The sequence below is a fragment of the Chelonia mydas genome, chromosome 8 (genome assembly GCF_015237465.2).
Source record: "Chelonia mydas isolate rCheMyd1 chromosome 8, rCheMyd1.pri.v2, whole genome shotgun sequence".
NCBI lineage: Eukaryota > Metazoa > Chordata > Testudines > Cheloniidae > Chelonia > Chelonia mydas.
Window position 1 is genome coordinate 60019024 of NC_057854.1, and position 26217 is coordinate 60045240.

General features: G+C 40.1%; 1 protein-coding gene across 2 annotated transcripts in view; it reads left to right on the forward strand.

The window, feature by feature from the left end:
- Positions 1–26217, forward strand: part of CDC73 (cell division cycle 73) — a 163360-nt gene that overhangs the window by 22689 nt on the left and 114454 nt on the right. For both annotated transcript variants that reach the window (XR_006292582.1, XM_037907849.2), the window contains exons 8-10: positions 13102–13200; positions 14492–14570; positions 24353–24417. Coding sequence is in view for 1 of the 2 variants with exons in the window: in XM_037907849.2 (XP_037763777.1) it covers positions 13102–13200; positions 14492–14570; positions 24353–24417 (243 nt within the window). In the remaining variant the exon portion in view is untranslated. The remainder of the gene's footprint in view (positions 1–13101; positions 13201–14491; positions 14571–24352; positions 24418–26217) is intronic.

A 26217-nucleotide genomic window follows, 5' to 3' on the forward strand; every position in this document is an offset into this window, starting at 1 on the left:
AGAATAAAACATTGAGAATCATGGGTGGTGGTTTCCTGCTCCAAAGACGTATACCATACTCCTGGGGGAATTCTGTGCCAAAAAATTAAAAATTCTGCACGTTTTATTTGTCAAAATAATACAATATAATCATGCCAGTTTCAATTATTTTGGTAATTTATTTCAAAATGTTTGTCAGCAAGTATGTCTGTAACAATACAAACAACAAAAAAGATTCAGGAAATCTATTTTGACAAATAGATTCTTTACTAGGCATATTAATACAGAACTTTGAGGAGTAATTCATTTAAACTACAATCCAGAAATGTATTTTCCGCGCCCAGTAGAAGCGCTGTCAAGGCTTGGGGGAGTCAGGGGTAACGGAGCTGAGGGAGAGGGAAGGAGCCTGGGAGTGAACCCGTCAAGGGTTGTTGGCTGTGGGTGGGAGAAGTATGGGGTTTTTTGGTGGGGTGGGGTGGAATTGTTAGGGAATTGTGGAGCCTTCCCCATGCAGACCCTGGCTGACCTCTAGCTTTTCCCATTCAGTCAGGCACATTTTCCCCAGTCTTCATGTGTCCCTACACCCCCACTCCCATTCATTTGCTGCCCCAGTCTATCCCCCTGCACTAGCCCTTCTCAACTCCAATCTGTGACCCCACTGCATCTCTTGTGCCCAGCTCTCTGTCGTGTTATTCCCCCCCGCATATCCCATGCTCCTCGCTTGGCCCCATGGGCAGGGCACTGTGAGGAACGCAGGCTTCTCTTCCTTCCTTCCTCCATAGCTGCTGTTGAGCTGGCTGCCCTCTGTTCTGGTGCCACAGTAGTCCCAGCTGGGTTAAAGGCATAACTGCAGCACCTCTTGGGCAGAATGTGTTTTCTTCGGGGGGGGGAGTCTGCGGGGGACATGAGTTCTGTGCACGTGCAGTGCTGTAGAATTCCCCCAGCAGTAAACTGGACAAGAAGGGAAACTTGATTTCAGGTGTCTGAACTTCATTTTGTTAAAGAGCTGAACACATGAGGAAACCCTTGCTGAAACAGTTATTCCTTAATTAATTCCTTCCTTTCACCCCATTTTTCCCCCCTTCCAAAGTTGCCTGTGACAATTGAGCATTTGAATTCTGCCCACAGCAGATTTCAGTGATCAGTCTGTAAGCAAAGAGCATTTCCTTTGTTCACTCTGTACCATGAGAGGGTTAATGGCACTTATTCTTCCTTTATAACAAATTAAGTAAGTTCGTGCTGGAGCTGGAAGGAAGAGCTGCAGAGTTCACAGGAATATTGGCAGGAGGTCTTTCCATCTCAGTGGTTTTTGATGTACCTAGCTTAAAAACCTTTTCTCACAGCATGCCCAGAAATATTTCTCAGATACGAAGCAGTGTGGTAACTCAGTAGGTTGGGTTGAACATGTGGGAGTTGTGTGAGGGAAAAATCTCAGAATTGAAATCTAACAAATGCCCTATGATTATGCTTGTGTATTTATGTACTTTTTGAAGTAAATCTCCATTCTCCTGGGAGCAGGGTTTTTTGAGAACTTCCTGAGTTCTTCCGTGTTTTTTATCCTTTTCCCTCTATAAACCATTTCCAAATGTACTGCAAACAATGAACTCCAACATTAACTACAGTGAGAGCTTTTGATTCATGTTTTATTGTGGAATATTTTTCCATAATCTAAATAAATGTTTCAAAGGTTACTTTTTCTATATGAGATTGAGTCATACCCACGGGACTGAGGGAACCTTAGCAAGCCCCATTCTTTCCCCATCCCACCCAACCTCTGGGAAGACTGGAAGGACTGCACCACAGTCCTTCCATGGTCTCCATATTAACCAACAAGCTGGAATGGTTGCTATATCCATTTTTATGATGCTTATGCTGGGAGTTCACAGCTACTGGCTTTGTGGATTTCATGGCCCATCTCTTGACGTGCCCCTAAATCTCTTCTTTGTTGGGCTCTTTGGGGATGGTGCTGTCACAGTTCAGGACAACTGCACCCATATGTCATCTCCGTAGTTCAACAAGGGCATCCATTCTCAGACTTCCAGCTCCCCAGCTGCACCTCCCTTGGGCAGAGAGGCGTCTCTTTCCCTCATTACTGGGGTATTTCCAGACCTCACAGTTCAGAATGGTAGCCGTGTTAGTCTGTATCAGCAAAAAGAACGAGGAGTACTTGTGGCACCTTAGAGATGAACATGTTTGTTTGAGTATAAGCTTTCATGGGTTAAAGCCCACTTCATCAGATGCATGCAGTGGAAAATAGGGTAGGAAGATAGAGAGATCTCTATCTATACACAGAGAGAACATGAAAAAATGGGAGTTGCCATACCAACTCTAATGAGACTAATCAATTAAGGTGGGCTATTATCAGCAGGAGAAAAAAACCTTTTGTAGCGATAATCAGGATGGCCAATTTCAAACAGTTGACAAGAAGGTGTGAGTAACAGTAGGGAAAAATTAGCATGGGGAAATAGTTTTTAGTTTGTATAATGATTCATCCATGCCCAGTCTTTATTCAAGCCTAATTTAATGGTGTCCAGTTTGCAAATTAATTCCAGTTCTGCAGTTTTTCATTGGAGTCTGTTTTTGAAGTTTTTTTTGTTGAATAATTGCGACTTTTAGATCTGTAATTGAGTGTCTAGGGAGGCTAAAGTGTTCTCTGACTGGTTTTTAAATGTTATAATTCTTGACGTCTGATTTGTGTCCATTTATTCTTTTGCATAGAGACTGTCCGGTTTGGCCAACGTACATGGCAGAGGGGCATTGCTGGCACATATCATTGTAGATGTGCTAGTGAACAAGCTTCTGATAGTGTGGCTGATGTGATTAGGTCCTATGATGGTGTCCCTTGAATAGATGTGGACAGAGTTGGCAACGGGCTTTGTTGCAAGGAAAGGTTCCTGGGTTAGTGTTTTTGTTGTGTGGTGGGTGTATATACACTGTGATATCCCAGTCAAGACAGACTTCCTAAACAGGCCAGCATCTCTGCTTTGCTTTCTCTTTGAAGGCTATGAATAAGGTAACTGCCTGTGGTTTTAAGTTACCACACAGCTTATTGTAAGCAAGCACCTTTATTCTTAGGGTAAAAGCATTACAGAGAAAACATTTAAAAATAGTAAAAGAACCTACACACATGAATACTAGAGATCCCCTCCTATCTCCACAAGGCCTCTGGTAAGTGTCAGTTCTTCCAGCCCTTCCTTAAGAATTGGGGCTCTCCCCTTAGATAGAAGGAGCTGTCCATTTGCTGATCAGAAAGAAAAGTTTGGAGTCAGTTTAAATTTGGGCTATTTATCCTTTCTTTGTCTGTTGGCCTCTGGAGAATCCACTTTGAAGGAGGATAGGCAAGTCTCCCCAGCAGGTGGAGAGCCTCTAGAGGGGTTACAACATGAGTGAATTTGCCTAGTCACCCTCCATGGTTAGTTTCTGGAGAACTGTGGTTACTCTCTGCCATGGAATTGCATACAGTCCCTGGCCCCCAGTGATACTGTAAGATCTCCCAAAGATATTTCAGGAAATTGCTATATCTGTTGCAAGTGTAAGCCTCACTCTGGAGACCTGGATGTGTCACCAAATGGCCCTAATATGAGTCTTAAGTGACACAGAAGGCATCACACCAACCCTCTGTGCCTGGTGAGTTTCACCATAGGGCAGCAGAAGGCTGAGAGACAAGGTAGGTGAGGTAATATCTTTTATTGGACCAACTTCTGCTCTTGCTCGAGAGCTTGTCTCTCTCAACAGCAGAAGTTGGTCCACTAAAAGATATTACCTGACCTACCTTGTCTCTTTAATATTCTAGGCCTAACATGGCTACAACTACACTGCATACAAGAGAAAAGATTACTCACTTGGATTTGAACAGATCATTTCAGATATATGCTTTGCCTCCCTGTACTGAATTTCTGTTGTCTGTGGGGAAATCTGCAGGGAGAACCGAGCATTGGAGTAGAACTGTAGAAATTAGAGATGGGAAATGTGGATCTGAGCTAAAACTTTGCCCAAAGGAAAGTAGCTTTGTACAAAATTAAAGAATGTAAGAATTTAAGACGCCTTGTGCACATAACACTTACCCAGAACAATTCTTACAATATTACAACTTGTTACATGATCACAATTATGTAGAAGTCCTTTTTGGAGGCTACATATTATAAATTGATGAAAGTTTGCAGGTGGAAGTGACTTATCTCCTTGCCCATGCAGGATTGTTCCCTTCAGAACACTTACCAGTGCTTTGTCCAACGCAGATATAAATGTTGGAAGCACTGAGGCTTTCTCACTTTGCTTGGGAGACTATCAAATCATCTGATCCTGATACTCATCATGCATTTAGGAAGGGAAAATTTCATTCTATCATTGCTAGCTATGCCCCAGTCTTTCATTGTGGATGTTTTCACCTTTCAAATATTTATGTATAGTAAGTTTCTTTTACTTGCAGTCCCTAAGAAGAATTTTCAAAGGAAAAAAAGACTGTCCTTTGTTTTTATGATGTATAAAGATAACCTGAAAGAGGTTATAAAACCCCCAAACAAATAAAACTCCTGCTTGTTTTCTACTTAAAGAAATTCACAGTCTATTTTCATCTTCCCTGCTTGCGCTGGAGAATTCTCACGATTGGTGCAATGGAGCAGGTGTTTTCTCAACCCTCAGTTGAAGGGATGGAAGTGTTTGGATTTTTAACTAGAGAGGTTTCTTCCCAACTATTAGGAGTGTATTTCAACACGGGGTTTTAAACTGTCTAATAAAAATTTTTCTCCTTTAACTTGTGATGTTCTACTAATCCCTCCGTTATCTATAGTCTTCCTTGGAAAATAGGGTAGACAGTATGTAATATTGTTGCACTTCTAAAAAAAGCAAAACAAATTTATCATTTTGAGGCAAATTGGGCACAACCCCACTTATTTCATTTGTAAGACACCCTTAAATAAGATATATGTATTGAACTCTAATCTTGATTCATAAATCAGTCCACTTCTCAGTTTTGCTTCTCTGAACTTTGTGTGTGTGGAGGGGGGGCGCGGGGCGGGTGATGAGGTGCCTAGAACTGAATGAGATATTCCAGAGATGGTCACGCTTGGACTGTGTAGAGCAGGATTATTGCTTTCCCACCTGTAGCTTTGATGATTGTGTGTATACAGCACACAACTACATTACTGTGTTTTTGTACTATTGCGCTGCACATTTGTCTAATTGGATATCCATCATGCCTAGGTACCTTCCAACATTATTGCTTTCCAGATTTCTCCCTCCCATTGCACGGGTATTCTTAACTATCTCTCCCCCCCTCCCCCCATCATTAATTACCACAATACCATGTTGTTGCTTGCCAATATTTCTGGGTTTCTGTGGATCTTATTTGTGTGTACTTCCCAGTTTCGTATCATTTACAAATTTCATTTGCATCTTTTTAAGAACTCAGGAGATCCTGGCTCATGGTACTTGCCCCTATCTTGAAGTGATGCAATTTGTGATAGAAATTAGGAGATTTTGAATTAAAACCAAGTGGCTTGCACTGAAATTCCTTGATTTTTGTCATTTTAACTATTTTTTAAAATGTTCCTAGCTGTGGAGTTGTTTACACGAGGGGAGTACAGTCTCCAACCATCCCCACAATGGTATATAATAACTTGAGAAATTTAATATTCTGTAATTTTTCAATGATATTCTTATATTAAAGGTTCTATATACCTGTATCTGAGTAGACTTTGCTGCTGCTATAGCACTTTTTAATAAGACCTCTTTAAGGTTGTGGGATAAAGCTTGTAAATGTAAAGAAAAACATTTTGTTCTTTGAATGTAAAAGCAATTTTGTGTATGAGCTCTAGGTGGCAGAATTGTTCTGTGCTCCTGAAATTCATAGCTCTTGCAGTGAACTTGATATCTGAAGCAATCTTTAAGGGTGAGGTATGCCCAGTTAAATTAGGAGCTAGTATCCTTGTTACTAGCTTGTTCAAACTGAATACATTTGTGGTTTAAAAATGGTGACTGTCTAACAGTATGAATGTGAGATTTTTATCTCACCCACCTTGTGTCTGTAATACAGTAACTCCTCACTTAATGTTGTAGTTATGTTCCTGAAAAATGATACTTGAAGCAAATCCAGTTTCCCCATAAGAATTAATGTAAATGGGGGGGGGGGGGGGGGGGAGTTAGGTTCCAGGGAAATTTTTTTCACGAGACAAAAGACTATATTGCACGCGCGCACACACAGTATAAGTGTTAAACAGTTTAATACTGTACACAGCAATGATGATTGTGAAGCTTGGTTGAGGTGGTAGAGTCAGAGGGTGGGATATTTCCCAGGGAATGCCTTACTGCTAAATGATGAACTAGCACTCAGCTGAGCTCTCAAGGGTTAACACATTGTTAATATAGTCTCACACTCTACAAGGCAGCATGAATAGAGGGAGGAGAGTCAGCAGCATGGCCGAGAGAGAGACATACACACGCACTGTGTGTGTGTGAGAGACGCGCATTGCTCCTTTTAAGTATGCTGACCCCACTCCAAGAAAGGAGCTGGGGGGGGAGGGGGACACCCTGACATTAGCACCCCTCTTCCCCCTCCCAGCCCCAGACACAGAAAATAGGAGGCTCCAGGGAGCAGCTCCAAGGCAGAGGGCAGGAGCAGCACAGGTCAGTGCTGGGGGGACACTGAACTACCTGGCAATTGATAGCCTGCTGGGTGGCTGCTGTACAGGGAACTTAGGGGGGGCGGGGAGCTGATAGGGGGGCTGCTGATCCACCTGGTTCCAGGCTCCCACCAGCTAGCTCCAACGGGCTGCTTTTCCTGCAAGCAGTGGACAAAGGTGGCTGCCAAACAATGTTATAAGGGAACATTGCGCAACTTTAAACGAGTATGTTCTCTAATTGATCAGCAACGAAACACCGTTAACTGGGACGATTTTAAGTGAGGAGTTACTGTATTCTGCGACCAACACGGCCACAACAATGCAAATCTGATGGTAATTTCATTTTATGATCCGAATCCCCATTTCATCTTTATGGGAGTTTACTTATGTCTACATTAGTATTTGTAACGGAGATCAACATACATATTTTGTATGTAAGTTTTTTGTTCTGTATAAAAACATCCCCAGTATGTGTTTTACCCACAATTAAGGGCCAGATTCCTATGCCCTTGCTCATGTAAAATACTGTTCAACTTTACTCCACAAATGATCCCTTTGAATTATTTGGGACTACTCGTGAAGTACAGTACTGTTCTGTTTGAATAGGGGTTTTGGAATTTGGTTCTAAATAAATAATCCATCACACAGGAGCAGCATTTCTAACAAGAGCTTGTCTAAACTGGGGAGTTGCCTTCATGCCTTAATTTCCTTACCTGAATAGCTATTGTGGAATGGCTCTCCATGTGAACGCTTACTGTACACTGAGTGTCATTGTGCAGTTAAGGTTAGTCCACTTCCAAAGTGGATTAAGCAAAACTGCACAAAGGCACTTTTAGTGCAGAATAAGTGTGTCCAGACAGAACTGCATTTTAAATAGCTATTGCATTTTAAATTCACACCCTTGCTTATTTCACAATAGCTTTCCTGCGTAGACCAGCCTCATGGAAACCTTGAAGGAAGAGTCCATTTTCCATAAATGTATCTATAGTAAAAATATAGAAACGGACTTCTTATGCAGTTTTAGTCCATCGTCTCGACCTATTGTAATGTTTATAGCTGTTTCAAACTCCTGAATTATTTATTCTGTTTCACATAAAGATTTCAAATAGCTTTTTCATGTAGTACCCTTTTTAATATAAAAATACTAGTGGAATAAAGTGTAATAATGCAGAACAAATGAGGTGTGAAATCTGTTCTGCAAAACATAATCCACACATTTAATGGAAATATCTATCTGCATTTTCTGTACAGAGTATAGTACACTATAGAACTGCTGAAACCTCTAATTAGAATGCTAGGAAGCAATACTTGATTCAAAGAACAGCTGTTTGTGAAAGGTACAATGTGGCTGTTGTATTTAGACTTCTGCAGAATTTAATTCAGCCTCTAATCATTTCATGTTCTTTAAACATCTCCCACAATCTTAAAATGTATTAATTACTGCAGTGTCCCATAATAAATCTCATGCACACTAACCTAACCACAGACCTAGTAGAACTTAGTTGTCAGTCCCTCAGTCTACTTCTGTCTTAAAGCCCAATTAAATAGATGGGTTAAAGGTGGGTACTACTTGAATTCAAATGATATTGGAAGTCCATCTACCAGTCGGTGGTAAGCCTCAGTACAGACAAAGTCTGCATGTAAGTTTGACATAAAGATCTGCTTAGGCTTAATTTTTAGGCAGGACCTGAATCAGCGGGTGGAGTCATTTTCCAATCCAAACCTCTTCTCTACCCGCCAAGCCTGAGCCACTACCTCCATTTCCTGCCTGTAGTTTTGGAATGGCAGTGGCTGTATGTGATGGCAACTGTCTGCCCTACCCCTGATGCACTGTGCATTGTGACAAAGTTCCTCCTCTACCTTGGTGGGTCTTGTGCTTATTGGCGGATTTGCTCGCCTTGGAGATTCACGGCAGCCCTCAGTTTGGCCGTTTTCGTGAACCCACAGTCCAGGTCAACTCCTCCTGTGTCTAATCAGGAGTTGGGAGGTTTGTGGGGAACCTGGGCCTGCCCTCTACTCCGGGTTCCAGCCCAGGGCCCTGTGGAATGCAGCTGCCTAGAGTGCCTCCTGGAACAGCTGTGCGACAGCTACAACTCCCTGGGCTACTTCCCCATGGCCTCCTCCCAACACCTTCTTTATCCACACCATAGGACCTTCCTCTTGGTGTCTGTTAATGCTTGTGCTCCTCAGCTCTCCAGCAGCACACCTTCTCACTCTCAGCTCCTCTCACGCACAACAAACTGAAGTGAGCTCCTTTTTAAACTAAGGTGCCCTGATTAGCCTGCCTTAATTGATTCTAGGAGCTTCTTGATTGGCTGCAGGTGTTCTAATCAGCCTGTCTGTCTTAATTGTCTCCAGAAGGTTCCTGATTGTTCTGGAACCTTCCCTGTTACCTTATCCAGGGAAAAGGGACCTACTTAACCTGGGGTTAATATATCTGCCTTCTATCACTCTCATGTAGCCATCTGACCTGACCCTGTCACAGCATGCTGTGGATTGAGAGGTACTGCAACTCATCAGCATGCGCACCCTGCTGCACATGCAGTACAGTGATGTGGTGGCGTCTGGCTGCCAGGAGCAGGGTACTCCGATGTTGCAGTGCCAATCCCACTGGCGAGGAGGAGGCGAACCGATCTGATCCAAGCCAGGGAGGGTCTGGTTGTCTTCTCATTTGACCTGACCTGGATCCAACATTTGTAGTGGGTTTGGGTCAGGATGAAGTTTGACCTTCTTCTCACTTGTCACCTGAGACTTTCATTCTGCAGTAAGCTCTGTGCAGGCACTGGTGCCCATCTTGTAACTTGTAGAAATGATGCCTGAGTTGGCACCAAATGGGCAACATTTGCACTTTCCCATGTCATTTAAAAAACAAATGGATAATTTAAAAAAAAAGATTTAAAAGAAAATGATTCATTTTATTTGTGTGACTTTTGTTGTATTTTCCTTGCTCCCCATCAGCTGTTGTCTTGTTCTCTCCCACACTTTCCCTTCCCAGCAGATTTTTTCCCCCTTTGATTGATATTTTGGTGACTTCAGGGTTTTTTAAAGAGTAAATGGAAATTTCTGATTAACTTTTGTACTTGAAAACAAGTTTGTCCATATACCATAATGAATAAATAGCAGGTACAGATGGACTCGGAAGCAACTAGAATAGCTTCCACATGAGTGACAGTAGTAACCAGACAGAGAAACGACACATGATGGGATTTCCATATAGTCAGTGGTTCTTTAAAGTACTTTTCAAATTACCCAAAGAAGCCATTGTTAGTTTATGCCCCCAAATGGGGGAATTTTAGTAACCTGAAAGTGCACAATTTGGTGTTTAAGCTAAATTTGGAGCAGAAGCTAGAGGGATTTTCAGACACAAATGTGTGTAGATATGGACAGTGAAAGCTTAATGTTGCTTCTACCTTTCAGGACTTTGAGGAAGCACTAGCTACATGGGTCAGCTGGTTGCAATACTGACTTTCTGACTCAGTCTTTTTTTCTGTCAAAAGATTGTAACTTTGCGTTCCAGAATGAGCCCACAGACAACATTTCTGGATCCTTATTTCTGGATGTTTACTCTTAATATAGATGTAGGACTAAAGAGATATAGCTAAGTATTAGTTTTGGTCTTGGGAACCTACATTTTCACACTGTTGAAAACCTTAGTGCAAGCATTTTATAGTTGTGCATTTTATTAATGACTTGGAATATAACTTATATGAGCAGTCTGAGAAATCTTATTGTTTGTCTGCATGCTAAACCAAAAATCTGGTCTAGACTCATGAAATTTTAACTTGCTTACCAGTTGAGAAACTGCCAACCTTCCCTTAAAAATCCTTCACATATTGGCTAATTGGTGTGTCTGACCTAGGGTTGAAAATGAACACTGCATTTAGTTTTCCTGTAAATGGCAGAAGAAATTATTTCTACTCAGACTACTACTTACCTAAATTCCTCCCCTGTCTCAGCATATCCAGTTTTACCTCCTGGGTTTCAGAAGGGGTTAACGTGTTGTTCAATCGACCCAAGATGCAGTATATGGTGAAGAGCAAGGAAACTAAGGCATGAAGGCAACTAGTGATATGTTGACAAAATTTTAAAGAGGCTCCCTCAAATTGATTCCATAGGTGATACACGTGGTATGGCCTGACAGATATTTTCCTCTTCCTACCCCACCAAACAATCCATCACTCCTCCCACACGCTTCCATTCATATCCTAGTATCTCTGTATCTTCCCCAGCATTTCAGATGCTCTTCTAGGTGCTTCTCCTACCTGTGTCAGAAATGTATTCTGTGGCCTTTGCTGCCAGAGTTGGGAATGGATACCCTGTGTGTGTGTGTGTGTGTGTTAGGTGAGGAGCAGGTACACTGGAGAGTTGGGCTGGATGGTCAGTCGGAGATTGAATCCATTTTTGTTTCTGAGGTGGACAGGTCTCACAGCTGGCAGTCTTCCCTGCAAATGGAGGAATTGTCTCCCTTTTCTGGTGTAGAGAGTTGGGAGCAGCAGTTTACACCTAACTGGTTTTGGATAGTGGGTTTGTCTGGTAGTGCTGGAGTTACAATGGGGAGCAGGTCTCTAGGCTTCCCCTCATTGCTGGGTCTGGGCAGGCAGATATCATTGGGCAGAAAGGCAGGCTACCCTATTTTCAGAACCTTGGTTCAGTACAGAAGTTTAGCCCCACTTCCTTTCCTCTTCTGCCTCCTGCCCTGATAAAGCAGCCAGTGGGAGGGATTGTTTGTAGAGGTGCTGGTTAAGGGTGCAGGGAATTCCCAATGCAATAACTGCTATGGCCAAAGCCAAAATACTGATACCTGCAGCTGCCTTAGCAAGCAGTAGCTAACAAAGCTGCAGCCAGGACTGAAAATTATAAGAAGTAGGTCTGACTTTATTGTGTGTGTTGCCATCTCTTATCCCCCAACAAAACTAATTCTTGTGTAGCATCACACCACTATATGCAGAGCTGGTCTGATCATTTTGAGATTGAATAGCCAGATGATCCTTTGCAGTGCACCCCAAACTTAACTGACTTTAAGCATCTCTGTGGGTGAGTTTTAGATGTCCTTCTGCAGTAGCTAAGCCCAGCTGAAGAGTTGTGCCTCCCTCCCTTTCCTCTCCACCCCCTCTTCCCCAAGTTCAGAACTTACTTAGAGATCTGTGGAAATTTCCTGCTGTTCCCTATGTTTCTGACTGCATCTTTGATAGTCATGTCTTTATACATGTTGTCAGGCTGACAATATGCTGCTGCTTGTCTCGTATCTAAAGAAATGGTGATTTAGTCACGGTTTTTACACTGGATCATGTTACTGAAAACTATATTCCACTGCAATTTCTTTTTAAAGAAACTGTTCTAACGTATATTTAAATAGACTGTAGCACAGGGGAGAGCAAACTTTTTGGCCTGAGGGCCACATTTGGATATGGAAATTGTATGGCGGGCCATCAATGCTCACGAAATGAACAATTCAGAGATATTCAAATAAACTTTATTTAATAAAGATACGTTTTAGTGGAAATAAACATAAAACCTTACCTACCATTATAAATATACCGTCATAACATATATTTCAGTAATTAAATTAAACTTACTCCCTTTCCATGCCCTTTCTCTCTAGCCTGGATTTGTCAGGCTTCAGCTTCCAGTCGTTGGAACTCATTGAGATTCACCAGCCCTCTGCTCTCAGAAATCTCCTCCCACGCATGTCCCGACAGCCCACAACTTTGAAAACTGCCACTGAGCACTCCCTGGCCAACCACTCTTTGTTTTATCCTCAACAATGGAATATTAACACTACTAAAAATCAGTCACCTAAGCCAACGAGTAGGAGGCACGTGGGCTTGCACATTCCAGGCTCTGATGGCGCGTTTGGGTTGTGCAGCTGGAGTAACGTGCATGCTGTCATGCAGGTCCTGAACACACAGGGCGCTCCAGGCAGGTGCAGCGCGGCAAGTCCCCTACCCTGCTCCCCAGTGGGAGCAGCAGGACAAGCCCCCAACTCCGCTCCCTGGCTGTAGCGCCAGAGTGTGGCAGCCCCCAACCTCGCTCCCCGGCAATGGAGCTTGAGGGCTGGATTAAAAGGTCTGACGGGCCGGATGTGGGCTGTAGTTTTCCCACCCCTGCTGTAGCATCTGCACGCAGGTATCTTTGCAGTCATAAATGGCTGAGTATTCACCAGTTTAAAAGGATAGGTTCTCAGAATAAATACCATAAAGACCCAGTAGCTTTGTTTTGGTGCTCAGGCTGCACCCACCTACATTGAACAGATAGGGTGATGTGATGGAAATCCATGAGATGTGTGTGAGTTCTTGCACAATGATTCAGTTCTTCAGACACTCCCAAAGAGGAGTGAACAAAGTATCTCTAATTTGTATGCAGTTTTCTCTGTATTTACAAGTAGGCATACATTCTTTGAAGCACATGTGTTGACTCAAAAAATGTCTTCTAGCTGTATTTCTAATGCTCCAACCAGCTTTGATGGTCAGTGGGATTCATAAGTGTCTAACTTGCTTTCCAGAATTTTGCCAAGAATATTTTTGCGATTCTTCAGTCAGTAAAAGCCAGAGAAGAAGGTCGTGCACCTGAACAGAGGCCTGCACCAAATACAGCACCAGCGGTAAGAATAACTCTACTTATTATGGACCTGCTGCTCGTAGCTCCATAGCTGAAGTTGAATTGAGTGAATAATGGCAATCTTCTGAAACTACTCTTCACTTTGTTTGGCTCTAATTGAATAAATTACAGTAACTTGTTCATGCAGAACTTTTTCCTTAGATCAAAACTGTATATAGTGGTATTGGAAGAGTGAATACGCTTCGTTTGCTACTTACAGACTGAACAGTTAGTGCCAACTACTGTATGTACTGAACACTCACTGGCATTCTGCAGCTACTTGGAAGAAGTATATTAGATGAGACTATCGCCATTTCCAGCAAAATGCCTTGCTAACTGTATTTTTTGACAGATAAAGTAGTAAAATGTTTAAGAAGCTGGAACATGACTCATGAGCAGCAACAGATTGAACCAGCTGTCCTATGCCTGTGTCAAATCAAAGACCGATTTACATTTTTATTATTCAGGTCTATCTAGGCATTAGAAAAGCAATGGTTTTGAATTGTGATGTTTACTGTTGTTTTATTAAACTTAATAACTAAATTCTTGAACTCTTAATGGTAATCTGCTATGAAAGCCAGTTAGTCTTACTTCGACTTATTTTGATACCTCTGTATTATATGCCAATGTACCAGATTGGAGTAGCAAGATGAATAAATACTTGCTGTATGCTGAATTTCATAAATTGTTCATGGGACTACTTAGACATACTGTTTGGAATGATTGTAACTGTTACTAAGTCACCCATGAAAAAGATGCATGAATCGATATTTAGTGCATCATTAGATTGGCAGCATTTTGAAAATGCATTTTAAATCTGCCTTTTTTTCCTCCCAATTTAATCTTGTTCTGTAGGTTTAGCACTTCTTTAGCTTAATCAGATTTGTGGTGGAGTCTTCTGTGCATGTGGCTGAAGGACCAGCCATATGTTGTCAGATGACCATTCATTCTTGAGCCCCAAGATGTTAGCAAATGAACGGGAATTGGATTTCATTCATTTTGCTCAGTTAACATGGCTTTCCGTTGTTACTTTTGTCTTGCTTCTGAATGTTGTCAGTTCTCTAGATTTGCATGTCATTAAGTATTTCTTTAAAACCTACTATTTCAATAAGAGGTTAAAATGAAGAATATTAATTAAAAGTACACTGTCTGAAAACTTCCACCTATATAATTGTCCAAAACTGTAAAGTCAATTTACATAGAATATTTATTTTCCAAAGTTCAGAAACTAAAATGTGTTAATCAACATACATTTTGAGATGCAGTAGCATATCATGTTTGCTAATTTGTTTTAGGATCCCACTTTACGGACTAAGCAGTCTATTCCAGCTGCCTACAACAGATACGATCAGGAAAGATTTAAAGGAAAGGAAGGTAAGTTGATCTCCAATACTAATTAGCCTTAAGGAAACACTACATTTGAGAACTGAAAAGTGAAACTGACTCATCTGTTTTCATTGTCAAAGCTGAATAAAGTGCGAAGTATAAGTCCATAAATGATGACTGAAACGTCTTCACATGTAGTCTCTGGTAGTAACACAAGCTAGGAATCTTATTTATTGAAAATGATTTTTTCGCCTTAACTTTTAAGAAACTGTCTAGTTGAAAACAAAACTTACATGTTAAACACTTTTTTGTTCACTTTCAAGGCAGAGACAGTGTAAGTAGTTTCAACTCATAGGGCCTGGGTCTGTACAGATATTAGTCAAGCCAATAGTCCACTTCAGTGCTAATTAAAAAAAAAAATCTGATAGAGCATCCTTTAAATAGTATGTCCTGAAATTAAAGGGGAAAAAAAATCTTTTAATAATAAAATTAAAAAAAAAAAGGTGAAGGTCCTTCTGTTTCTAATGAATACCTCAGATATTTTGAGCCAAGTACATAATATACTCAGGTCCAGTCTTCTTTCCCCTTCCCTGGGAGGGAGGGAGGGAGGGAGTTGGTTGAAAGAGTAGAGATATGCCAGCCTGTACTTTCAGAGGCACTGGTACATACCTCGATACTGCACTGGTGCTCTTTTTTTTAATTTAACAATTTTTAAATGGCAATATTAATTCATAAAGACTGGTGTAGTGTTGGGGGAAATTGCCTCAATAACTTTATAAAGTCAGCCAGTGACTGGCCTTCAGATTTCTTAGGAGAGGGCTAAGGGAACACCTGAGAATCTCTTCCCTAGCCATGAATCCACATTGGGGGACTGCTAGTCAGCCATTTCTTTTGACGACTTGGGCACTGAGTCTCGTGTGTTTCTGTCTGTCCATCTGTCTGGGTTTTTTTTTAAGAGTACAAAATTTTGAAAAATATGGGAGGAATGTAATCTAATTAAAAACCATGTAGGTCTGGAGGAGCTATGGTTTTTGTATCCTAAACAGCAGAGACTAAAGATAATTAGTAGTTCCACTGTAGTTCTCATTACAAATTAGGAATGCATTTTTTTTCCTGTACCTTATAGTGTATATAATGTGTGTGTGGCTTAAAATCAAATCCCACAGTTCTTCGTATTTATAATGTATTTATGTACACTGCAGTGGTACATTTAATATGAGACTGTGAGCTCCTGCTCTGAAGTGCTTATAATCTAAAGACAAAAGCAGATACAATAAAGCTATCAAGTTGTTAGGATTGCCTATGGTTCTCTTTTTATGGAAACCTTTTGGAACTTAGGATTTTGGGAAAGATTTGAAGGAAAAGAGGGCTTATTACTTGGCCTTGAGGCACAGTAACTCTCAGTACCTGAGCCATGTAACTTCCATTATCAATGGTGATTAATAATTGAGACAAACTTTGGTCCTCTGCATTTAAAAGTTCCAACCTATGTGGGTTCTATAATATATTCTCTGTATGGCTTCTTTTTGATTTGGTGAGATTGAGACTCATGGTGGATTTTCAGGTACCCATAGCTTTATAAAAAGGAAATGTTCACATTTTTATTCCTAAAACTATTCCGTGTTCTCAAAGATAATAGAAGCCATGGCTTCACATCTTTAAAAACAAAAAGCCCTGTGGGTTTAGCAGAGCATGGTAATAAACACTGACAAACCTTTAAGCAGAACACATCAGCCTTTGACAAAGTGCAAATAATTTTTAGAAATGGTAACCATCTGATAAAAATAATAACCTTCAATGTATGAGGTACCGAACATTCAAGTGGAAAATAGGTTTAAGCTGAAAAAACAGTAACACTTCATAACCATCAGCTGCTAAATGTCTATTGCCCTCAGTCTTTTTCTCTGCAGTTTCTCCTTAATATTCTGCAGGTCAAGCAGCTTTCATGCCATCCTTTAAACTTGTTATGATTCTGTCCTGTTTTTAACAAATTAAGTCTGACAGCTGACCTTTAACAATTCGATTTTATTAAAAATAAACTGATAGACCTGCATATTCATATTTTTTTTCTATTGCATATCTATTTATTTTGTGGATGTAGTTACATATGAAAACTTGGACGCTAAACATCTAAATGAATGCATAGTGCGGCGGTTCTCAAAGTGTGGGTCAGGACCACATTTTAATGGGGTCGCCAGGGCTGGGGTTAGACTTGCTGGGGCTGAGCATGAAATCCGAGCTCCACCGCCTGGGGCCGAACCCTGGGGCTTCAGCTTTGGGCCCCCTCACTCAGGCCTGAACCCTTGGGCTTCAACTTTGGTCCCCCTGCCCAGGGCGGTAGGGCTCCAGTGGGCTCAGGCTTCGGTCCCCCCTCCTGGGGTCATGTAGTAATTTTTGTTGTCAGAAAGGGGTTGCTTGCAATGAAGTTTGAGAACCACTGGCATAGTGAAATGCATTTGGAAGATCAATTGGCCTGGGTGAGAGCAAATCATATTGGGCATTAATGCCAGTCTTGAAAACACAGAAGAAAGCAAGTTGTCTTGAATTAAGAGTTGAATATGTAGTGTGGCATTCATTCTTGTTACCAACAGGATTAGTTTTTGTAGGGTTGCCTTTAATATGCTAACTCTCTTTTAGAAAAAGACAATGTAATAATTGATTATAGAAAGAGGAGTGCATTGTGCTCAAACATGGTGACCACAGCACTTTCATTTCACCCAGACTAGGATCTTTTAAATTACAAAATTCTCCCAACTGTACAGATTTCTTGTCTGTTGCTTGTGTCATATTTTATATACATGTTTTTACAATTTGAAACCTGTGTCAGCCATAGCAATGTGCACTTCTTGGAAAGACTGTAGCTACTATTTGATTTCCATACAGTATAAAATGTAGGGAGTGGAAAAATCAATGTTTTTCAGGGGGGATATAATGTGGTTCTGATCCTAGTTATATGTGGATGGCTCAAGAGCAGTTTGCCTCATTGCTAAATTTGTGTTCATTGAAGCACCCACAAAATACAGTTAAGTTTAAAAATAAATAAATAAAAAAGGTAAATTTTAGTGGTGTGTGGTTTTTTTTTTTTGTTTGGTGTGGATACAGTGTGGACGTAGGGAGGTGGGGAGTAATTCTGTACCCGAGAGGGAAAAGGAACCTTGTGTTTGAGCTGGGTAATCCTGAGGTTGGAATCCTAGAAGCAGCTAACCCTAGAGAGAAGGCTTGGGTTGAGTTTTATCTAGTGAAATCTTATTATGTTACTAATAAGACAAATTCTAGGGTTTTTTGGGGCTCTGCACAATATACAAAGTATTTTAGAACATTATTGGAAAAGCAACTACTTATCACCTCATTAAGCACTAAATTTTCATACCCTGTACAAAGGCAGAGTACAGAACCTATTGGGAACATAATGCAAAGGCTTGGAATATGGGGGCAGAGATGTATCCTCAACCTGAAGCTGGAACTTGTGCAGCTACTCTGCAACTCCTGCTGCAGCCTGTGGGATATAGGACAGAATTAAGGGAGAAGAATTCCTTACATGGAATATATTAGTACAGCATTTATTTTTAAATATTTCTAGTTCTCCTAATACCATGTTGATACTAAGTTAAAACTTTTTCATATTTATCATTTACCATTTGTTTTTTTATCTTTGTACCACATTGTCAGTATTTTAGCAAATTCACTAGGGTTGCTGTTAAAGAACTATTAAGCCCAAGATTTTCAAAAGTGACTAGGACTTGTGTGTTCAACTTTTGACACCTCAAGGGAGCCTGATTTTTTTAGAAGATGCTGAAGTGCCAACCCTCTGAAAATGAGGCCCCTCTAACAAATCTCATGTTGGGCACCCAAAATCATTGATCACTTTTTTGAAAATCTCTGCCTCAGCAGATAATCACTGGGTGAAATTCTAGCGCCTAAGAGATGTAGGAAGTCAGATTATCATAATAGTTCCTTCTGATCTTACTCTCAAATGCTAATAGCATATTGAATGTTAACAGGAAAACTCACTGAATTTTCCTCAGTAACGAATAGATATAAGGATAATATACCAAAAAGCATTACCCATGCTGTCCTGAATAACCTGTTAAAAACTGGAACTAAATTATATGTACAACTTGCCACAAAAATAGTGTGTGCAGTCATTTTAGCTCTTCTATCGGAGGATCTTACAACATTAGAAGGGTTTCATAGTATTAAACTAACAATTACTGAATAAGTATGGCTAAGCATGGACTTAGTCTTTTAATCTCAATTTTACTACAGTATTATCCAGGGCAGTCTTAATTAGGAAATTGCTTGCTTATGTGGGTTTTTCTACCTTGGATATTTCAGTATGTTGGCTTAGTATGGGAATGGCTTAGTATGCTTGTTTAACATAAGCAATTTAAAACATGTAGATGTAAGATAATAGGTTAAACCACTTTAACCTGGCAAGATATGGTAAGGAGACTGCTGAGCTGCAGCCAAGTTTCTGTATGGTCTGGGATGGATCGTTACTCCGAAGGTGGTATCAGTTTGCTCACCTAGGTGGCTTGCCTTACTGTCTCTATGCCAAATAGGACAAGTTCTATTACTGAAATGCTTTAGTTAAGGTAGCTGCAATGGTAAATGAGTTTTTAAATGTTAAGTACTATTCTTTGAGAGTAAAGAACAAATCTATTATATCTGCAGTAAATTCAACTGCTTTAGCAGTCCTGTAGTAGACACAGACCAGTGCTTATTCTCAAGCATACTTTTTATTACTCCAGCTATGATTAAAAGCAGAAAAGTTGTCTTGTCTTTAAACTTAAATTGTAGTATGTCACATTAAACATGTAAGAATGTGTCTTACAGCTCCATTCATCATAAAATGGTCTCTGTCCTCGCCATGGAAGATCATGTTACCTGGCTGTACACCTGGCCAGTCCCATCCCATCCCCTCCAAACAATCAAGCTGTTAAGGCAAAGACACTGCAATTACTTTGCTCAGCCATTATTTCCTCACTTCTGACTTTGTGACTTTCAAATTGCTAGTGAGCAGCACACATTCTTTAACAACACAAAATAAACCTACATACTAGATTTTCTCCTTTTCTTCTTACTCTTTGTTTAGTTCATTTTAATTTTGACTGGGCATTAAGAAGGTAAGAGAACTTCATGCATGGCATCATTTTCATGGACCACCTCTTTCTGACCCCTAACCTGTCACATCTGTTTTGGCAATATAACAAGCTATATTTTTGATTCATAACTGCTTCTGAAACAGCGATAATGCCCTTTTTGAGCAGCGTATCTGGCACCCTTCTCCCTCTTACATCAAAGCTTAGTCTTTCATTTTGAACACAGTGTGTACTTAATTTAGCTTGACCACTGAGCTAATGTGTGAAAGGGTATTTTTTGTCCTGTAGGATACTGAAGTAATAAACTGCTTTAAGAGCAGTAGCTAAATTCTTCTCTGCTGACCTTTTTAGACTGCTTTGCCTGCTTTTCATCAACCCCACTTTTAAAGTGACGTGAGCATGTGAAAAGTGCTGAAATGATAGCCTGGAAGATTTGCATGATCTTACCTATCAAACATATTCAGCACAGGTGGTAGCAATATAAACTTCCCCAGCAATGCCCTCTCCCTCACTTGAGGGGCTACCTTCAGAAGTGAGATGTTCGCCTTTGTTTCTCTGCTGAGACTGCCACCAAGGTGCCCATATTCAAAAAATGAATTGCTATCAGAACTGACACACTACTTCTGATCCCATCTAGTATAAACTGGAGAGAGATTTTCAGGATAGCCATCTGACAGTATTCTTTCTGTCATTACAGGCTACAGTGTCTTCTTTACCACATGTAAATGTTTTCCCATGTTTAACTGAAAGGCTTGTTGTTGGACTTAGTGTGGGCATCAATCTTTCACCCACACCTGTAATTTTGCTTCATGTTTAAGTATGGTTTTATTTACACAATAAATTAATATGTTCAGATTGCCTACTTGCCACTTCTTTTGAACAGTAAATTTATGAAATAGAGGGGGGAGTCTCCAGTTTCTAAGCTTGAGGCTGCTTTTGCAGGTACAATGAAGTTGTAATATAAATGTATTTCTTGTCTTGTCATGGGGATTTTAAGAGCTACTATCTTGTAGATGTGTAATAGTATTTTCTACCAAAATTCTAAATTTTAATTATACTCCATGTCCAGATTTTTGTGTTGTGCTTAGGATTAAATTTCTCTTTAGAAATAGAATCCCTACGATCAAAAAATGAATGTTGCTAATAGAGAATAAATATGCAAGGCATTCACAAATTTTGATTTGAAGAAATACAGGCTATCACCTGTCTTCATGTTTTTCCAGCCTGGTGTGGGTGAGCTGGGTGATATCTTGTGTCTGAGTGTTAGACTGTAAAATTAATATTTGCAAATAAAACTTCAGTTACTATGGTCAGGTTGTTATTGAGAGGCTGTTAAACAGAACTCAGCATGATCTTCCAGTTGTAAGATTATTAACTATTTGATAAGTGATTATGGGCTAGGGGATTTATAAACAATCTCTCTTTATATCTGATGCATTTTATACAATTCAGTTATTTTGTTAATGTAGTTTAGAAACTGCTGCATGGAGCCCTTTTGTTTTTGATTTGACTGCTAGTAAAGAGGAAAGTGTTACACCAAATTTCACTCCAAAGAAGAAGAAGTTTGACTTCATTAGCATAGTGGTTCTTAAAACAGATTAGTGGACCACTTCCAGATAGTCCAGAGAGCTTCAGCCATCAGTAATAACACATGTACTGCTGAAATGGGAAGTGGTATACAGTCTTCATTTTAGGTATGGATGAATCAGCCTTCAACCAGAGCTGTTTTGTATTCCTAGCAGTGCTCCCTTGTGCTGCTTTTGCCTGTTTGGGTTCCTTCCCAGGAACTAAAGTCTGTTAAGTCTTTTTTTTTTTTGTCACTATTACTTTGATGTAAATTCAACCATGATCAGATTTACTGAGGGCTCAACACTGGATGAATAGCAAACAAAAGGGACACAGAAACAAACTGTAGATTGACCTGGAATGGTTAGAACAGTGGGGCTTGTAAGCAATGAGAGAAAATTTTGGGTACTAAAAATGTAAAATCTACATAGAGAGTGGAAATAAAGAACATGCATACAAATTGTAGTGGTGGAATGTAATCAGACCGAAAAACTCACATCAATATACTGGCTTATTTTCACTTTTGGACCTAGCCCTTTTAAATGGAACCAGACATGGTGTTTGCTGCAGAGTGAGGCTGAGAGGGAAGGTGGTCTGAGATTTCTGAAGTCCACAGTATAAAAAAATTTGACACATGCTGGGTTATTGAACCATCTGTTAGGCTACAACATGGGAATTGTTATACCATAATAGACAATGATCCAGCTAGTTAGGTTTCTCATATCGGTGGGGTTGGGTGAAAAATGAGATCCACTTCAATTTAGGCATAAACAGTTTATTTTAGCCTTTATTTTGTACATTTTAAGACAATACTATTATCACCTATGAATGACACATACATGCAAAACCAGATAAGGCAAGAAAGATAATCAATCAACTTCTGTCTCCTAGGGATAGAGGAACTTTTTTCAAATCTCTGGTTTCTGTTTTTCCCTGTCTTCTACACATTCTTGTTGTCAATCACATATCTTTTAGCCCTTGTTCTGTAGCTTTGTGCAGAATCTGTTTACCAAGTTACCTCATCTGTGTACCTATCTAATTAAAACATTCTCATGCATGGAGGGGATGGAATGATGAGAGTGCCTGCAATGGCATGTAGCTGATCTGCGACTGCTAGCACCAAATATCTGCAATGGCCGGTATTGGGACGCTAGATGAGGAGGGCCCGCAGTTACTACAGCGAATTCTTTCCCAGGTGTGTGTCTGGTGGGTGGTGCCCACATGCTCAGAGTCTAACTGATCACCATATTTGGGGTCAGGAAGACATTCCCCCCCGAGTTACATTGGCAGAGACCCTGGGTGTTTTTTGCCTTCCACTCCGGCATGGGGCACAAGTTTAAACTAGTGTAGAGGGCGAATTCTCTGTAATTTGAAGTCTTTAAATCATGCTTTAAGGACTTCGGTAACTCAGCCAGAGGTTATGGGTCTATGACAGGAGTGGATGGGCGAGGTTCTGTGATCTGCAATGTGCAGGAGATCAGGCTAGATGATCATGATGGTCCCTTCTGACCTTGAAGTCTGAGTGTATTAATCACAATAACTAACCTAAACTAAGACATTTTTGCTTATCCTGCTAAAACTTACTTTTATATCTGCTTCTGTCATCTATTCTTTACTATCCTCCCCACTGGCTCTATCCAGTTCTTGCCTTATAATAGTTATCCTCTTTACTGATCTGTTTTTTATGACCTTGGGTTTTTTCTTGTTGCGGGAGAGGCGGTACAGCTGGAGCTTGACACTCTGCTTTACTCTGCTGTTTACAGAGACCAAGGTTTTACAAATAAGAGAGATAAACCAGGTTTCATGGTTTATACAATCCTGAAGCTGTTTCAGCTAAGTTCTGAAATGCTGCATCAGTAGAGACCTACAAAATGCAAACATTCCTTGATATTTTCTTTTTATAATAATGTCTGTAGTTAGTATGTATATTTGACTAACAGTTTGTTACAGTTTTCTAACAGTGGTTACTGCCACATACTCCAGAGGATGTTGTTACCCCACCCCGCTTCCTCCACAATGTATCCAGTGAGGAGTGGTAGGGAAAACTTCATCCTAATCTTACTGGAGATCAGTTTATGCCCTGAAGAATAAGGATTGATTAGTCATTAACACGTTTATGCTATTAGTGTAACCACAGTTACTATTGTGTTCAAATAAATGTCTAATCTTTAACACATTTCTTGGTTTATGGTGGTTTTGGGGGTGTGTGTGTGTGTGTGTTTATAAAACTAATTTTATCTGCCTACACATCTGCGGTGTGTATAATGTGGATCATGAGACTATGTTAGTAGTGCTGCTTTTAGTTGCATAATTGGGTCTTCTGCCTCTGTTAGAATCTGTATTTAAAATTGACTACTTTTATTGTATTAAAGGTGAACATGCTTGAGTGAATTTATATTTATTTTGCTATTGTACTAAAATCCCAGTTTTTAAAATTCTCCATCAGGCTTCCTTTGAGTATTCAAGGAAGTTGAGTTGTAAAACTAACATGCATGTTGGGATATCAGAACCAAATTTAAGGGCCAAATAGTGCAATCACAAGTCTTATTCTCAGTTCATATTCTGAGCCACTGTCCCATCTTAATCTAGCCCAGATTAGTGTATGAGGATGTGTATTTAGAGCAGCACCAGCAACACATAGAGCAGTGCACTGTTGCAATATTGCAAAGAGATGAGAGAAAGAAAGACCAGTCAAACTGGATACACAAGCATGGGTAGAGGAGTGTTGTCCATGTAGCAGTAAAGTATTCTGAACTCCATATAGGAAAACTGGTTACAGGAAAACAAATATGCAAAAGTAGTCATCTGCCTAAAGCAAAACACTCTGAGCTATCCATGATTACTATCCATATTTTTAACCATTGTTAAACATAAAGAGAGCATTCCTGGCCTTCATTGAAGTTTATGACTAAACTCCTTGGGACCTCAATGAGACCAGGATTTCACCTAGGCCATATTTAGAGCCAACCAGGATAGTGACTGTGACTGGTGTAGTTAAAAGTTAGTGTGTATACAGGGCTTAAAATACTGCACCAGCAGGAAGGCATTTTTCCTCCCAAAAGCGACTGGAAAGGAATTTCCCCTATCCTGCCAGTTTAAACATGGGCTTTATTCTGATGCTTGCATGTGGAATGACTTACAAGACGCTCTTTTACTTTACAGAGACGGAAGGCTTCAAAATTGACACTATGGGAACCTACCATGGAATGACTTTGAAGTCTGTAACGGTAAGTTAAAAAGCGTTTCTGAAATGTAGTATGCCTCACTGACAGCATATATAAATGCTTCAGGTTTACTTTGCCTGTGCCTCTCAACAAGGTTGTCTGTTTGTTAGCAGCATTAATGAGAAGTCAATGCCTGATTTAAAATCTGGGGAATGCACTGGTTCTGTGTATAAATTGAAGAGCTCTTTCTCTTTCTTTCCCTTCCTTCTTTTCTTTTTTTAAGATGTTTATAACCTTGGGTAGAGGCTAACACTTTGCCTACATTAGAAAGGGTTTTCCAGTATAGCTATACCGGCAAACGCTCCTACGGGAGATGCAGATGATATCATCAATAATTCTTTTGTCAGTATTGCTTATCCTGGTTCCTATAATGAAATGAGCTTCTACCAGCAAAAGGTCTTTTTTGTCTAACGGTGTCTGCCCTAAGGTTTTTGCTAGCATAGCTATGTTGGTTAGCGGTGTAACATGTCAGCAAAACTTTGAACTGTAGACTTGGAATATTGCCTCACATCCAACTTTCTGTTTGGGTTTAATTTAGTTATGTTAGAGTTCATTGACCTCTGCAGTATTGTCTAAGCTTTTTCCTCCATCTAGCCTGGTGAGATTGATGACCATTTCTATCACATGACTTGATTTATCTTTTTTTAATGTGGATTGCTATACGTACAGATGAGAAAGCAGAGACCCTCAACCAGACTTTTATTTCATGTTGGTCTTAAGTTATCTGCTTATATGGACGGTGGTTGAACATTTTCAAACAAACGCTGTTTTGATCTGCTTATAAGTAGGATAGATGCTACAAAACTAACATAAAGGCCTCATAAAGACTTTTATCATGTAGCATATCATAGAATATCAGGGTTGGAAGGGACCTCAGGAGGTCATCTAGTCCAACCCCCTCCTCAAAGCAGGAGCAATCCCCAATTTTTGCCCCACATCCCTAAATGGTCCCCTCAAGGATTGAGCTCACAACCCTGGGTTTAGCAGGCCAATGCTCAAGCCACTGAACTATCTGTATACCTATATATATCTGAATAGAAAGCACTAAGCATTCTTCCCAATCTGTGCACCTATTGCTACTGTGCGCTCCTAATTTGAACATAAAATAATGCCTAGAATGTAAATGTTTCAAAACTGATTGGTTCTTATTTGAACTTTTTCCTTTGTCTAATAAAAACTGTCTTGCCATTGCCCTCCTCTAATCTGAAAATACTGGCACCCAGTTCATTTTTTAATAGTTAAATAATGAATCCATTTGGTGCCAAAAGTCTGCCTTTTAGATGAATTCAAAATGCACTGGTGTGTAGAATTAAGGGGAAGAATGTGGCTGCTTGAATCAAAGGCCTTGTGTTACAGTGGTGCTTGTTAGGCTAGCTCCAGTGAAGGGACTAGCAGCGCTAGGTTACTAAACACAGATTTTCAGGGTGTAATGTCTGTTTCAAATAATCATGTTGTGACTTGGCAAACACTTGGCCTGCATGTTGTCCTGTGGGAAAAAAATGAAAGTTTCTATTATGTTGTTCAAAGCTTTAGCTAAACTAGGCTTAATTAAAATTAAAAATATCTTAAAGTGCAATTAGTCAGGAAAGTGACTCTAGAAATAGCTTTGCATGGCTTCATATCGAAGTTCTGCATCCAAAAGTTTCAGGGATTTCCCCCCTTCCCCCCCGCCCGATAACCCCACCTTACAAATTCAACATAGGATCTATAGTTTTAAGATACTTTGAACTGAAATTTTATATAGAAGTTGCTAAATTGGATTCCTTTAATTTTTTCCCCATCAAGCTCTTCCATTGAAGAAAA